This window comes from Zea mays, chromosome 2 (assembly GCF_902167145.1).
Source record: "Zea mays cultivar B73 chromosome 2, Zm-B73-REFERENCE-NAM-5.0, whole genome shotgun sequence".
Classification (NCBI taxonomy): domain Eukaryota; kingdom Viridiplantae; phylum Streptophyta; class Magnoliopsida; order Poales; family Poaceae; genus Zea; species Zea mays.
In genome coordinates, this window is record NC_050097.1 from 122,644,914 (window position 1) to 122,661,835 (window position 16,922).

Below are 16,922 nucleotides of genomic sequence, written 5' to 3' on the forward strand. Positions count from 1 at the left end.
TTCTTTTCTTTCGCATTCTTTCTTGTGATCAAACACTCACTTGTAATTGAGGCAAGAGGCACCAATCGTGTGGTGGCCCTTGCGGGAAGTTTGATTCCCAAGTGATTTGAGAAGAGAAGCTCACTCGGTCCGAGGGACCGTTTGAGAGAGGGAAGGGTTGAAAGAGACCCGGCCTTTGTGGCCTCCTCAACGGGGAGTAGGTTTGAAAGAACCGAACCTCGGCAAAACAAATCCGCGTGTCACACACTTCATTATTCGCTTGCGATTTGTTTTGCGCCCTCTCTCGCGGACTCGTTTATATTTCTAACACTAACCCGACTTGTAGTTGTGTTTATATTTGTAAATTTCAGTTTCGCCCTATTCACCCCCCCTCTAGGCGACTATCACAAAGATTCAGTCATTACCTTTAAGATTTCATCCACGTCGATGGCAGAAGGTGTTGCAGCAGTTTCTTCTTCTATATCAGTTGCCTTCTGCTTCGGAGCCGCAGCCTTTCTTTTCTTCGAAGCATCTGTCTTCGGCTCAGGCTTCAGCTTTTTCTTTTTCAATTTTTCTTCATCGTCTTTCATCGATTTAGTAGCTTCTTTATTCAGAACACTGGCCACTCTCTTTCTCTTCTGCCCTTTGGCATCCTTGTCTAGTCGCTCGTAGTCGGGGTACTCAAAGTCTAGAGCATCCATTACTCGGTTTAACCTTCGCTTCGGACGAGAGCCGAAGGCTGCAGTCATTAGTTGATCTTCTTTTTTAGAGTAATTGCCGAGAATTTCGTTGCACATTACTTCAATCGTGTCTAACCACTCTTGGCAAGGCACTTTGAAATGTTTCTTGAATTTATAATGATAGGGCAACCGAATAAGTTCCCCCTTTTTCTTTTCTCCCTTAAGCTTCGGCATGTCTCGCTCTTTCAAAGTTGGGAACACTCTGAAAGCCAAGAATTCTTGCACTAAGTCCCTAGTGCCAATATGCTCCGCAATAACTCGAAATTCAGCTAGAGCAATTTGGCTTGGACTCCCTGGTGTCATGTTGCACTGGGGTCTGGTTTCTCCGAAGATTAATTCTAGCGGACTTTGGACCAGCTTCTCCTTTTCTTCATCAACTTTGACGTAAAACCATTCAGACTTCCAGCCAGCTGGCCACTTGCTACGATAGCTGATAACTGGAAATTTTGTATTCTTGCGATAGGCAAAATTGTAGCAGCCAAAGTTTTCATGCAGCACATCTCCTCTAGCTTTTGTTTGATAATGAAGCTCGTGCACTCAGCAGAAGCCTTCGACAAATGGTTCCACCCCCTGGCTTCAGAGGGCCCAGATATAAATGCTAAGCCTAACGATAGCGTTAGGAGATAGCTGATGAAGGTAGATCCCAAACTTCTTCAAAACATCCGCAATCATCCCATTTAAAGGAAATCTTAATCCAGCTTTAAAGAAGCTTTTGAAGACCACTACTTCATCCTTTCCTGGCTTTGGAGTAATCTCCTCCCCGCCAAAACGAACCAATTCCTTCTTTGCTTCACTAAAATATCCCAAATTCATCAGCTTAGACATATCACCTTAGGAAATGGTGGATTTCCCAAACTCCAGGTGGCTGGGTTTAGTTGGCACGGCGTTGTAATCATCTTCAGATTCAATTTTCTTAGCATCAGCCTGCTCGGCTTCAGTGGCAGGTGCATCCTCCAATACTACTAGCCCTGAACGCTTCATCACTTCAGAGATTGGAGCGGTTTCGGCACCTTCGGCTTCCTCTCCGTCGCGAGTAACCCTAGCTGTTGAACGTACTCTGGCCATCTGATGATTGAATTTCTTGTTTTTCGAACGAAGTTGAAATTTTTATTTAACTTTGCCGAAGCTCTTTCTTGTTGCGAAGCTTGAGAAAAATGAATAGCTTCGGTTGACGATGCAGTAAGCAAGCTTCGGCTATGGTCAAATTTTTGGCAGCAAAACAGTGCAATAGCAATGAATGCTGTGGTAACTTCACACCTACCCGTCTGTTTATATAGTACCACAGGTGGGAAGGTAAACCGTCAACTCTTTCGCACCAGACAAACAGCCGCCCGTACCGACAAAACGGTGGACCACAGAGTCCGAGAAGGTGAATCGCCAGGGCACGCGTAACTGCTGCAAGATGGGGCCACCTCGCGCTCGGATTATTTTAATCGTTTCTCGGCAACGAGCTCAGGGAAGGTGTTTTTCGGATCTTCGGCATCCCGAAGCCTAGAAGATTTTTTCACGGATCAAGCTCGTTACGAAAAACGATCTAGCACCGTGAAGGGGCTACTGTTGGGGGTATGCTTCGTAGCCGAAGATACTAAAGAAAGAAATACCTTCGGCATATCCTCTCAAAAGCAGTGCCGAAGCTATCGCCTATGAAGCTTCGGCACAGTGATATGTCTCAAGACGAAGGGGTGAACCGACTTAAAGATGAAATGACCTAAAGTCCCATGGTATTTTGCGTCATTATTGTAGTCAATTATAAAGGGCATAAATGTAATTATACACAGGCTGCGCCCTGTGCCTATAAATAGGTGAACAGTACCCCTGTACTGTTCACGCAATCTTGTAATCACTGACACATTACACTTGGATTATTGCCTTCTATCATGACGAAGGTATGAATGTAATTAAATGTTATGTCTTAATATTTGAGTTTGTATAATAATATATATAAATAGACTTATGTGTTTTAATATATTATTCCCTTATGTTATATATTTTTTATATTTCATCTTATATTATTTCACAACTCTAATCACGAAGGTACGACCTTCGTGATATTTTTCTCATGGCCTTCATCCGAAGTTCATTAAATCCTTGGGGAGATAATGCTTCAATGGACGAAGGGCATTAATATTTAACATTTTATGTTGCCTTGTTCTTAATTCGAAGCATTTGAGAACAAGTCTCCAATAGACTACTGTTCTATTTTCCTGTCCTTGGTTATCCTTTGGGAATTGGTTACTATGATTAGTATCATGCTATTGATTTATCTTAATCAATGAGCATGACAAGAACATTTATGATACGTTGATGATATCTTGATTATGATGATGAACCTGTGATACTTTAGGGGACTTGGGCTGTTTCCCGAGTACCTCTCCGTAAGGACCTGTTCGCCGGATGACCACCCGGGAAAACAGTATAACCATGAGGGTGGAATGAGATGCCTTTAGCTGATTAATTGGGGGAAATTGGGGGTGTAGTTTGCTTCGCCGTTGTGCTGTGAATGGGGGCTAGGGCATAGTGCTTGCTCTGCTAAGGGTGGGTTCTAAGGTTAATTCGATTTGGTTTTGTTAGTCACCCACCTTAGGGAGGAGTACTATGTTTGTACGACTGGTGAACCTAACGGGAAACTACACACCAGGAGAATCTTTGTAAAGGCTACGTAGTGATATCTTGCTAGATCACCTAGGTAGTGGTCAATGGGGAGTAGCGCTCCTCGGGCATAAAGGGAATCATTACTCATGGCTAAAGTGTGCAACCTCTGTAGAGTGTTAGAAACTAGTATACCAGTTATGCTCACGGTTATGAGCAGCCTTGGGAGCTCCTTTGATTAGAGTTACTCTGGATTACTTTTATGATGAGGCTTAATGATGATGATTATTTATGGTATTTAGTATTTTCTCTTAGGAGTACTATTTGGGATAATAACATGGGATTATTGCTACAACTTGACTTTCTACTAGTAATAAATACCTGACCAACTAAAAGCAACTGCTTGAGCTTAACCCCACATACAGCTAATCCACTTTAGCCAAACAGGACATTTGCTAAGTATTTTGATGTGTACTCACCCTTGCTTAAAAACATCAAACCCTAGGTTGTCCCCATTGCATCCAGTGCTCAGGAGAAGATGAAGGCAACATGGAGGACTTCCAAGAGTTTCAAGACTATGATGAGTTCTAGAATAGATTAGTGGCAAACCCCCAGTCAGCTGCCTGTGAAGGCCTTATCGTACTGCGTTTCGTTCAGCACTTTGAATATTACTTAAGTTAATGACCTTGTGGATGTTTTGGACATCATGATGTAGTAAAGTACATATTTCCGCTATTATTTTGAGCAATGTGTGATGATGTCCAATTATGTAATCGTTGTGTACGTGAATTTCTAATCCTGGCACATACATTGTTCGCATTCGGTTTGCCTTCCAAAACCGGGTCTGACATTCATGTAGACCGAGCCCCCGTGTTTGACAGGATGCCTAGAAAGCCAATGTTGTCATATTAGGTTATACTTCCAGAAAATATGTAAGGATCCATGTGCTTTTGGCTCACATCTGACACCTGGACGGTCCAGCCATGTGGTCTAGATGGTTCGACATGACAACCCACATGATCCGTGATCAAATTAATTTAAGATGAAGTCCTTATCTCTTGCAAGGTTATCCTAATATCTCACGGGATTTTGTTGGGTTCTATCTTGGAACGGGTCCAAGGCTCCCTCCCTAGGGTTACACCCGATTGAATGATCCATCAATTGAACTCAAATATCAATTTATCTTATTCGCCATATGCATTAGCCTTAGAAGTAGTTTTAGCCCTAATTGTAGTTTCTCAATCTCCAATTTTTGCCTTTCTTCGACTCTATATCGACTAGGGGCTTTGGGTGGCCTGTCGACGTGCCGCACGCTGACCTTATGGTTTGTTTAGTGATTGTCCAAAAAGACGCTAATATTCTGTTTCTCGAGTAAACGTCGCACCACATGTGCACATCCCCCACTTCTGTTAAGAGAACTCATCCAGGAGCGCGATTTTAGGGACCACCATGGTCCTAACAATAAATTAACTATATTCTACGCCTAACACATGATTACATTTGATAGATAAATATGCTTAATAATAAATCACATGTAAAAGCCCCAACATTTTGAAGAGGCAAATATGAATGAATTATAAATTACTTGACTTCTTGTGTTGTATGCTGAAGTTACCAACTTTCCCGGCGACACCTGTAAATTATAACGCTTTTCCTGTTACGGCATCAGGCTTCAAAGCTGATCTCCAACTCCTCCTTGCCAACCATGAGGAAATGAGACCCTCTGTCGATCACCTTCTTGCCGTCCGCCCTCGTCCGACTGAAGTGTTCGCACGGACTGACATGGAACCTGACGTTGGCCTTCTCCCCAGCTTTGATGTGCTGGCTCCTGAACCCTATCAGTTGCCTCACCGGCCGTCCATCCGTCGCATTGGGCCACCGGAGGAACATGAGCACCGAGTGCTTCCCGTCCATCGGACCGTGGTTCAGCACCTCGACCTCCGCCGGGAACTTGAGCTGCTCACACCCGACCGTGCCGATGTCATCGACGTGATAATAGCTCGTGGCGGCATGCTGGGTCTTCGCGGAAAGGTGGGCAAGTAGGCTCGTATTAGGGGCCAGGTTCTTGTCTCCTGTGACTAGCTGGCGTGAGAATTTGGAGTAGCTGAGGCCGTATCCGAACTTGTAGATGGTCTTGCCCCGGTAGAAACGGTAGGTCCTGCCGGGGTATCCGGTGGCCGGATCGGCACGCATTCGCATGTCCGTCATGGGCACCTTAGTGAAGTCCTCCGTGTACCACGTCACGGGCAGCCTGCCGCTGGGGTTGTGGTCGCCGAAGAGGACTCTAGCGATGGCAAGCCCTCCTGCCTGGCCCGGGTAGCCTGCCCACAAGATTGCGCCGATCTTGGGGTTCGACTGCGCGAACGTGATGTCCACGGGGCCGCCCGTGAGCAGCACAAGGACCACCGGCCGCTTCGCCGCGCTGGCAACGGCGGTGACCAGGCTCTGCTGCTTGCCAGGGAGCAGCAGGCTCGTCCTGTCCAGCCCTTCCTTCTCTTGATCCTGGCTCAGCCCCATGAACAGGAACACGTACTCCGCCGAGCTCGCCAGCGCGGCCGCCTGGCCCGTCGCGGCGTAGCCGCAGGCCGCGGAGCTGCAGCCGGCCAAGAACCTCACGTTCCTGACATAGCTCTGCAGCCCCTCGAGTGGCGTGGTGGTCTCGCACGCGGGGCCAAAGTAGTTTCCGCTTAGCACGAGCGGGTCGTTGGCGTTGTGCCCGATCACGGCCGCGGAGCCCACCGCGGAGCGGTCGAGTGGGAGGATGCCCGCGTCGTTCTTGAGAAGGACGATACCGTCCTGCGCCGCCTCGAGGGCGAGGTTCTTGTGGTCAGCGGTGCACACGTCCGCTGCTCCGAGACGGCCGTACAGCGCGTTGCCGCGCGGGTCGCCGTCGAAGTGGCCGAGCCGCATCCGCACGGCGAAGAGGTTGGTGAGGGCCTTGTCCACGTCCTTCTCCGTCATCTTCCCCTGCTGGATGGCGGCCATGCCGTGCTGCTGGGTGTACGTCCCGCAGTTCAGGTCCAGACCTGAATGAAATGATATATAAGCCAGGTTATATAAAAAGACTAGTACTAGTAAAACGTTCCCCGGCCAGCACCGGCCGGATGTTTAACTTACCAGCCTTGAGGGCGACGGCGACGGTGTCCTCCGGCGTGGGCTCGTACCGCTGCGCATCACGCATGATGGCCACGGCGTCGCAGTCGGAGGACACGTAGCCGTCGAGGCCCCAGGCGCCTCGGAACGTCTTGGTGAGCAGGTCTGAGCTGGCGCAGGCGGGGACGCCGTTGATCACAGTGTAGGCGCACATGACGCAGCTGGCCTTGCCGTCGACGACGCAGCTCTGGAACGGCGGGTTGAACGTGTCGGCCAGGTCCTGCAGCGTCACCCGGGCGTCGAAGTTATAGCGCGCCACGCCGTTCCAGTCCTCGAGGTCGTAGGCCGTGGCGTGCTTGCAGCAAGCGGAGGCCTGGAGCGGCGCGGCCGCCGCGCCGGCGGGGTTGCTCCCCTGGATGCCCCGGACGAAGGCGACGGCGTACTTGCTGGCCACCGCCGGGTCCTCGCCGGGTGTCTCTTGCCCGCGGCCCCAGCGCGGGTCACGGAAGATATTCACGTTGGGTGACCAGATAGTGAGCCCCTCCGCCTGTCCCAGGTTGTATAGCGCCCGGGCCTCCCGGCCGATGGCCTGCACGATACCATGCATGACAGGTGGAGATGAATATATCAAATTGTCACAATATTACCATGCATGGCATGCACGACTGTAGGACATGCTTGAATTGCACGCTCAACAAGTTTGGTGACTGCAACTTTGGCAATTGTTCAAGTTCGTAACCGATAGGTGTGAGTTGTACTGCTGTTCCCTCATTTATCGATCATGGAGGGTGCGGGTGCAAAGCAATGTGACAACGACAGGCACATGCGACCCTAAATGATGAACAGTACTGCGTCATTGCGTGGCATATTATTCAAACGCAGTAACCACATTGCTCTAAGGTACCTGCTTTCGGCTAATGATGATGACAACAGGATGCTTACTCTGTTCTTACACCCCAGTTCGCAGTAAGCATAACCATAGTTTTTTATTATTCGGGTGTTCGACCAGACCTCACCACCGAGCCCCACCGCATGGGCTGAGGGAAGCTCTAACAGTTGTATATATATTGGTTGGCAATTGGCATACCAATCAATAGATCGGAGCAGGCCGCCCAAACAAAAGCAGGGTCGTGCTCGATCTATCAGAGCGTACTGCACTAGGCCTGCATAGTGCGAAGACGCATATACCTTTGCAACCACAACATATCGTACTACACCTGCGACCTATCAGAGTCACATTCTGAACGTACCTAACTGTTACTCCACAGCAGGACCTATCGTGACGGCGTTAGTTACAAGTTACAACCACCATATTCGTGTCTAGGCATCCGCGGCGACTGAAGTACTAACCACCATTGTAGTGCCTAATCTATGTCAGACATTCACAGGGATAGACATGTTTGTATTACATACTGTAGAACTGAATATACGTGTGCATGCTTCAGTATCGATCTGCCCCTAGCTAGCCATCTGTGTTTCCAATACGTTTATTGACGTAAGCATATAGTGCAATGCATCCCCATACCATACTGCCAGGTATGTCAGGTAGAGGCGCGTATCGCATACCTGGCCGATGCGAAACCAGAGGCTCTCATCGAAGGAGGCGGTGGTGAGCAGCACCTGCGGGAAGCTGGTCACGGCGCTGACGGTGCCATTGAACCGCATGCCGTGGCCCCAGAAGGCGAGCCCGTGCAGGCCCTCCGACCACCACTTGTACGGAGGCACTCCCAGCCGCGGCACTCCCGCCGCTTCGTCCCCAAGCTGCGACACCTTCTCCGCCACCGTCAGCCGCGACACCAGGTCCGCCGCGCGCCGCGCCGCGGGGAGCGAACGGTCGCAGAAAGGGTAGGCCCGCGACGCAGATGACGGGCCGCACGAGAACATGGGGTCGCTCGCCACGGCCAATGAAAAGGACAGTGCAAGGAGCAGCAGCGCCGTCCTTGCATTGTGGGAGGAGAAGGTATTCATGGCGATCGAAGCAAGTACTTAGCGCGCGATAGGAGGGAGAAGACGTGAGGAGCCAAGGACCAGTGCCAGTGCGCTTATATAAACGTCCTCGCCCAATGGATGGCTGCCACGTTTTCCAGCTAGATCTTTTTTTCTAGTTAGAACCTTTCACATAAACGGATATAAGATCAATAATTTTTTATTTCAACTTTCATGTTTGGTTCCAAATAATCCGTCGATATATACGGTAGTATCTTTTACTGTTATCATCTCGGCAAATCAATCTCGGGTATACTCACGTATACACATTTCATCACCTAGTCGTAGTGCTTAAGCCATACATTGCCTGTTTTCAGTTAAATTAATCTTTCCTCGATTCACCAACTATTAGTGGCGTGGTGAAGTGTATGCCAAATCGTCCTTCAAAAAAGTGTACAAGTTAATCGGTGCGCGTTGGACTTACTACCTAGTGTATTTAATGAGAATTAGTATTTTCACGTTAGTATACAAAATCTCTATAGTGGCGGTCTTAGAGTTATTTTTATTTGTGTTTTTCAGTGCCGCTAGTTTTAGAGGCCAGTGTAAATTGATATTTCCGCTTACGGTTATTTTGGAACCGCCCGTTAAAATGTTATTTTCACTGTCGGTTTTTTAAAAAAAACCGCTAGTCAAAATAACATTTATACTGATGGTTTTCTTAAAAAACCGCCAGTGAAAATAACGATTCCACTCGCCGTTTTCTTAAATAACTGCTAGTGGAAAATGACATTTCTACTTACGGTTTGTTTAATATAACCGCCAGTGGAAATGCTATATTCACAGGTGGTTTTCTTAATAAAATCGCCAGTGAAAATAACATTTTCATTGGCCCTTCTCTTAACTAACTGCCAGTGAAAATGATATTTCTACTTGCGGTTTGCTTAATATAACTGCCAGTGAAAATGAATTTTCCACTATCGGTTTTCTTTATTAGACCGTCGGTGGTAGTTTCCACGCCCTTTTTCAAATTTAAATTTTACATATATTTACACACACAAACATATATATATATAGTCTGTATATTTGAAGTCCTGAGCTTCCAATAACTATAGGAAGCTCTGGCCCAACGGTACTGTCGGGGACCATAATTAGGGGTACCCCCAAGACTCCTAATCTCAGCTGGTAACCCCCATCAGCACAAAGCTGCAAAGGCCTGATGGGTGCGATTAAGTCAAGGCTCGGTCCACTCAAGGGACACGATCTCGCCTCGCCCGAGCCCAGCCTCGGGCAAGGGCAGCCGACCCCGAATGATTTACGTCTCGCCCGAGGGCCCCCTCAAGCAACGGACACACCTTCGACTCGCCCGAGGCCCAGCCTTCGCCAAGAAGCAACCTTGGCCAAATCGCCACGCTGACCGACCGTATCGCAGGAGCATTTAATGCAAGGATGGCCTGACACCTTATCCTGACGCGCGCTTGTCAGTCGACAGAGCCGAAGTGACCGCAGTCACTTCGCCGCACCACTGACCGACCTGACAAGAAGACAGCGCCGCCTGCGCCACTCCGACTGCTGTGCCACTTGACAGAGTGAGGCTGACAGCAGCCAAGTCCGGCCTCGGGCGCCATAAGAAGCTCCGCCTCGCCCGACCCCAGGGCTCGGACTCGGCCTCGGCCCCGGAAGACGACGAACTCCGCCTCGCCCGACCCAGGGCTCGGACTCGGCCTCGGCCCCGGAAGACGACGAACTCCGCCTCGCCCGACCCCAGGGCTCGGACTCGGCCTCGGCCCCGGAAGACGACGAACTCCGCCTCGCCCAACCCAGGGCTCGGAGTCGGCCTCGGCCCCAGAAGACGACGAACTCCGCCTCACCCGACCCCAGGGCTCGGACTCGGCCTCGGCCCCGGAAGACGACGAACTCCGCCTCGCCCGACCCCAGGGCTCGGACTCGGCCCTGGCCTCAGCCGACGGTCTCCGCCTCGCCCGACCCAGGGGCTCGAACTCGACCTCGACCTCGGAAGACAGACTCGACCTTGACCTCGGAGGAGCCTCCGCCTCGCCCGGCCCAGGGCTCGGACCGACCACGTCATAGGAGGGGCCATCATTACCCTACCCCTAGCTAGCTCTGGCTACGGGGAACAAGACCGGCGTCCCATCTGGCTCGCCCTGATAAAACAAATAATGATGGCGCCCCGCGTGCTCCATGACGGCGGCGGCTCTCAGCCCCCTTACGGAAGCAAGGAGACGTCAGCAAGGACTCGACAGCCCCGACAGTTGTCCTTCCGCTAGGCTCCAGCGCTCCTCCGACGGCCACGACATCTCATGAACAGGGTGCCAATACCTCTCCGGCTGCCACGACGGCATGTACTTAGGGCACTAGCTCCTCTCTGCTAGACACGTTAGCACACTGCTACATCTCCCATTGTACACCTGGACCCTCTCCTTACGCCTATAAAAGGAAGGTCCAGGGCCCTCTTACAGAGGGTTGGCCGCGCGGGGAAGGATGGGACGGCGCGCGCATAAGCCTCTCGCTCCCTCCCGCGCGGACGCTTGTAACCCCCTACTGCAAGCGCACCCGACCTGGGCGCGGGACAAACACGAAGGCCGCGGGTTTCCCCTTTTATGCCTGTCTCCCTCCGGTTTCTCCCCCTTCGCGCTCCGTCTCGCGCCGACCCATCTGGGCTGGGGCACGCGGCGACAATTTACTCGTCGGTCTAGGGACTCCCCAGGGTCGACACGCCGACAGTTGGCGCGCCAGGTAGGGGCCTGCTGCGTGTTGACGAACAGCTTCCCGTCAAGCTCCAGATGGGCAGTCTCCAGCAACCTTTCCAGCCCGGGACGGTGCTCCATTTCGGGAGTCTTGAGTTCATGTCCCTCGACGGCAGCTACGACATGATACTCCTTCCCCCGCCGCGCGATAGCGACAATGGCGGCCGACAACCCGCCCGCCGGCGGCGGAATCGACGACGTCTTCCCCATGTGGCGGAAGAACAACATTCGGGTTTGTCCCGTCGCCTCCCCCGCCAACAGAGGAGGAGGCGGGGCAACCAAGGCCAAGCAGGAGGCAGTACCTCGTCGGCTGTCGAGCGAGTCGACGGCGCCAGCGCCCCAACGGGGGACACGTCGGGCATCGACCTCGCTTCTAAGACGAAGACGAGCGTCGTTTCCCCACAACACGCCAATTCCAAGCGGACGGACGATGCCAGCACGCTCGCAAAGGACTTGCTGGGCGTCACCCTCGTACCTGAGACGACGGTGCAGTCTGTCCTTGACGTGACTTCGTTACCGCCCGTCGACCAAGAGGTACCGACCGATTCCCATCTCGTGCCTTTTGGATTCAGCCTCGACCCACCAAGCGACTTCGCTTCGGTGGACGCTTTCATAGAGGCGAGTCCAAACCCTCCGGGGCACGGTATGCGGTCACCCTGGGACCGGCTGACAGCCGTCTCGACCTACGGGCCCTCGGGTTCCGAGGAAGATGACGAGCCCGACTTTTGTTGGGATTTCTCCGGACATGGTAACCCTAGTGCCATGCGGGACTTCATGACCGCATGCGACTACTGCCTTTCCGATTGTTCCGACGGTAGCCGTAGCTTCGGCGACGAGGACTGCGGCCCAAGTCGTGAATGTTTCCACGTCGATCTAGGGGGTCCCGGCGAAGGCAACAATCTTGGTATACCGGAAAACGGTGATCCCCCTAGGCCTCCGCCTCGCGTTGACATCCTTCGGGAGCTAGCTGTGGTCCCAGTCCCTGCGGGGGGTCAGGACGCACAGCTCGAGCAAATCCGCGAGATGTAGGCCAGGCTCGACGAGGGAGCAGGAACACTTGAGCCGTTCCGCCGGGACATCGGGCAGGAATGGGCAGGCCAACCTCCGGCCGGAGAAGCGCGTCATCTACCCCAGGGCATCCAGCACCGCATCGCCGACGATGTCAGGGCAAGGCCGCCACCGGCTTCTAGTGGGGTCGGCCAGAACCTGGCTGCAGCGGCAATACTTCTCCACGCGATGCCGGAGCCATCAACCACCGAGGGGCGGCGTATCCAGAGAGAGCTCAAGAATCTCATGGAGGATGCCGCGGCCCAACGGGCCGAAAGCTCTGCCTCCCGAAGGCAAGGGTACCCCTCGGAGCATCGCGCCGCGACTTCCCGATTCATGCGGGAAGCCTCGGTCCACACTAGGCGCACGAGCAACACAGCGCCTGCGGCCCCGGGTCGCCTCGGCAACGAGCACCATCACCGCAACCGTTGAGCCCACCTCGACGAGAAGGTGCGCCGAGGCTACCACCCCAGGCGTGGGGGACGCTACGACAGCGGGGAGGATCGGAGTCCCTCGCCCGAACCACCCGGTCCGCAGGCTTTCAGCCGGGCCATACGATGGGCGCCGTTCCCGACCCGGTTCCGAACCCCGACTACTATCACAAAGTACTCAGGGGAGACGAGGCCGGAACTGTGGCTCGCGGACTACCGGCTGGCCTGCCACCTTGGTGGAACGGACGATGACAACCTCATCATCCGCAACCTCCCCCTGTTCCTCTCCGACACCGCTCGAGCCTGGCTGGAGCATCTGCCTCCGAGGCAGATCTCCAACTGGGACGACCTGGTCCAAGCCTTCGCCGGCAACTTCTAGGGCACGTACGTGCGCCCTGGGAACTCCTGGGATCTCCGAAGCTGCCACCAGCAGCCGGGAGAGTCTCTCCGGGACTACATCCGGCGATTCTCGAAGCAGCGCACCGAGCTGCCCAACGTCACCGACTCGGATGTCATCGGCGCGTTCCTTGCCGGCACCACCTGCCGCGACCTGGTTAGCAAGCTGGGTCGCAAGACCCCCACCAGGGCGAGCGAGCTGATGGACATCGCCACCAAGTTCGCCTCTGGCCAGGAAGCGGTTGAGGCCATCTTCCGGAAGGACAAGCAGCCCCAGGGCCGCCAGCCGGAAGATGTACCCGAGGCGTTGTCACACCCGGTTTTAGAAGGCAAACCGAATGCGAACCATGTACGTGCCAGGATCAGTTATTCACGTACACAGCAGTTACATAACATGGACATCATCACACAGTGCTCAAAATAGTATTAATAAGGGAAATAGTCGATTACATCATACGTCTGAGACGTCCATATAGTCCTTACAATAAATCAAAGTGCGGAAAAGAAACGTAGATAACCGCGGCCTTCACAGGCAGCCGACTGGGGGTTGCCGCTAACCCACACCTAGAACTCGTCGTAATCTTGGAACTCCTGGAAGTCTCCTTCCATGGCTTCATCTTCGCCTGAGCAGTGGTTGCAATGCTGACAACCTGGGGATGGGGGGGTTTGGTGTGTAGAGCAAGGGTGAGTACACATCAACATACTCAGCAAGTATCCTGTTTGGCTGTAGTGGACTAGCTGTATGTGGGGATAAGTCAAGCAGTTGCTTTTAGTTGGTCAGTTTATTACTTACTAGTAGAAAGCCAAGTTTTAGTATTAACCCAAGTTATTAACCCAAACATACTCCTTTCCAAACGGAAAGAGTACCACTTACCAGCACCATAGTCATAACCAAAACCATCAATCTCATAACCACCTGTACCAAAGTATCTCTGATCAAGTACCACTAATCACTGGAGCTCCCTTGGCCGCTCATAACCGCGAGCACGGCTGATATATCAGTTTTCAAACACTCTGCAGAGGTTGTGCACTTTACCCACAAGCCGTGATTCCCTTTCTGCCCGGAGAGAGCTACTCCCCATTGACCACTACCTAGGTGGCCTAGCAGGGCATCACTACGTAGCCTTTACAAAGATTCCCCGGGGCTGTAGCCACCCGTTAGGTTTCCTAAATGCACCGCACTCCTCCCCAAGGGGCGAACCCAAACTTGGCAGAGCGAGCCGCATACACCGAGCCCCATTGACGGCACGACGGCTAAGTGAACTACATCCCGGATCCTCTAATTATTCAGCTAAGGGCACCCCATTCCACCCTCATGGTTGCACTGTTTTCCCGGGCGGTCATCCATAGAACAGGTCCTTACGGAGAGGCACTCGAGAAACCGCTCAAGCCCCCTTAAAGCCACAAGTACAACATCATAATAAGAGAAGGGAAAACAGCGTATCATAGATAATCTCATCATGTTCATTGATTAGAGTTAAGCAATAGCATAAAGCTAGGTAATAATAATCCAACCCAAATAGGTAATTAAGGACATGGATAACAAAAGCTAGTCAATCCTTAGGTATAAATGTGTAAAGCGGGAGGTGAATTAAAGAATGAATAGGACATAGATAGGTCAAAGGACACTTGCCTCCACCAACCGGCTGCTGCTCAGGGGCTTCTCCTGCGGGTTCTTCGGGTTCCTCGATCAGGTCGCTCTCTATGCGAACACAATCATACATTCACATTTCAAAACAGAAAAGGTAAACAATACACCATACAAGAAGGTGAAACCCAAAATCATACACACGACGTATGGCTTAGCGCTAACGACCGTTTGTAGTAGTGAGAATGACATAACTCTTACCATAATCGACAACTCGCTATGCTCATGTTTGGTGAAAGAATGAACTTAAACACTTCATTTCATGTAGTTATAATAACTGATATTTAATGCAGGTGCAACTATGATTAATATCTAAGCATAATTAATTCTACATTTAGCTAATGTGTCGCTCCCTAACATGAACCGATCAATATTAGCAAACTTAGGTGGTGTAGGGAGTCGTCGTGCGAAACTACGCATAACGAGAGCCTAAACATGCGGGTTATCACGTGCACAAAGCTACAAGCCACTACACATGTGATTATCGTGCGCACGGGTTGGCTGTGCCCCGTACAAGCCGATGCAAGCGAGTCGGGGATGGACCAGCCACGCGCGCGAGCGGGTCGCCACGAGCAAACCGCACATGCTGCTGTTGTGAGCGCGCTACGAACGAACTAAGACGCAAGAGGCACTCTACGTCGAGCGGGGGCCGCGAACGCGCCACGCCGGAGGTCGCGAACGCGCTGCGAACGCGAGCAGCGGGCACGCCGCGGACGAGCTGCGCGGGCGGGCTGCGCCGGGCGGCCACGGGCACGCCACGCCGCCACGCCGAGGCCGGGCGCAGGCCGCGACGGGCGCGCAGGGGGCAGGGCTGGGGACGCAGGGGGCGCCGGGGACGCCGGGCGCCGCGCCGGCGAGGCCGGGCCGAGCGGACGCGCGAGCGCGCCACGCCGGACCCGCGGGTGAGCCGCCGAGGCCAGGGCGGGGACGCAGGGGACGCCGGGCGCCGCGCCGGCGAGGCCGGGCCGAGCGCCACCGTGCCGAGCACGGGTGAGCGAGGCCGGCGGACGAGCGCGCGCGGGCGGGGCGGGATTCGCCGCGCCGCGCGAGGGCGTCGGGCCGCCACGGCTGGTCGAGCCGAGGGGAGGGTCGGGGCAGACGGGCCAGGGCGGGGCGCCGGGGACGCCGTGGCCGGCGAGCCGAGGCCGGGGCGAGCGCGCCATGGGCGCGGGGAGGGTGCCGACGAGCTCGGGGAAAGGGGAGGGAGGGGAGAGAGAAGGGGAGAGGGGAGGGAGGGGCTCACCGCAGGCGGGGATCGGCGGCGGCGGCGGTTCCGGGCGAGCAGCAGGGGATCGGGGTGAGCGATTTGCGCGAGAGAGAGAAAAACGCGAGGTCGTGGGAGGGAGGAGATGAACAGGGGGCGACTACGGGCTTACAGGCGGGTCCCACGGGGAAGGCGGCGGCGGCTGAGCGATTGCTCAGCGCGCACGCGCGAGACGGGTGCGGGCAAGCCGCTAGGCGGCTGGGCCGCGAGTCGGCCGGCCTGTGGGCCGCGCGGGGGAAAAAACGGGGGGGGCCGACTGGGCCGCGCCAGCCGTCGAGCTGGGCCGCAAGCCGGCCAGCCGGCCCAGGAGAGGGGGCACGAGAGGGGGGGGGGGGGGGAAAGGGGCCAGGTTGGGCCGCGCGCAGGAGAAACGGCCCAAAAGAGGAGAAGGGGGTTTTTTTTCTATTTATTTTTCTCTACCCTAGCCATAATACACCACTAGAATGCATGATTCACACACCCTCTCAATCAAACAACGAAAAAAATTCGTGATCCAACATGATGCAACAAACAAAATAGAAAATCTCTAGAGTTTATTATTATCATATGACTTGAAATTTTGGAAATAGGTAGGGTTTTTGCGAAAAGAAAGGGGAAAGAGGTAACGCCCGAATTTAGCGAGCGATATAGAAAGAGAAAAAAATCAACTCGAAATTCGGGGCATTACAGGCGTCCACTCAGCGCGGCACCAAGAAGAAAGGCAAGATGAAGTCGCAAGCGAAACGCGACGCCGCCGACACGGACCTTGTCGCCGCCGCTGAGTACAAGAACCCTCGGAAACCTCCGGAGGCGCCAATCTCTTCGACAAGATGCTCAAGGAGCCGTGCCCCTATCATCAGGGGCCCGTCAAGCACACCCTTGAGGAATGCGCCATGCTTCGGTGCCACTTTCACAAGGCCGGGCCACCTGCGGAAGGTGGTAGGGCCCACGACGACGATAAGAAGGAGGATCGCAAGGTAGGAGAGTTCCCCGAGGTCCACGACTGCTTCATGATCTACGGTGGGCAAGTGGCGAACGCCTCGGCTCGGCACCGCAAGCAAGAGC

At 53.6% G+C, this 16,922-nt stretch overlaps 1 protein-coding gene across 1 annotated transcript; it reads right to left on the reverse strand.

Annotated features, from left to right (window-relative positions):
* Positions 1-4,743: 4,743 nt before the first annotated feature.
* On the reverse strand, positions 4,744-8,413 carry LOC103646920 (probable beta-D-xylosidase 7). Its single transcript, XM_008671536.2, has 3 exons — positions 7,968-8,413; positions 6,426-6,990; positions 4,744-6,334 (listed from the first exon to the last, which is right to left on the reverse strand). The coding sequence occupies exons 1-3, from the start codon at positions 8,367-8,369 to the stop codon at positions 4,974-4,976; spliced, it is 2,328 nt and encodes a 775-aa protein (XP_008669758.1). The 5' UTR covers positions 8,370-8,413; the 3' UTR covers positions 4,744-4,973.
* Between the last annotated feature and the right edge of the window lie 8,509 nt (positions 8,414-16,922).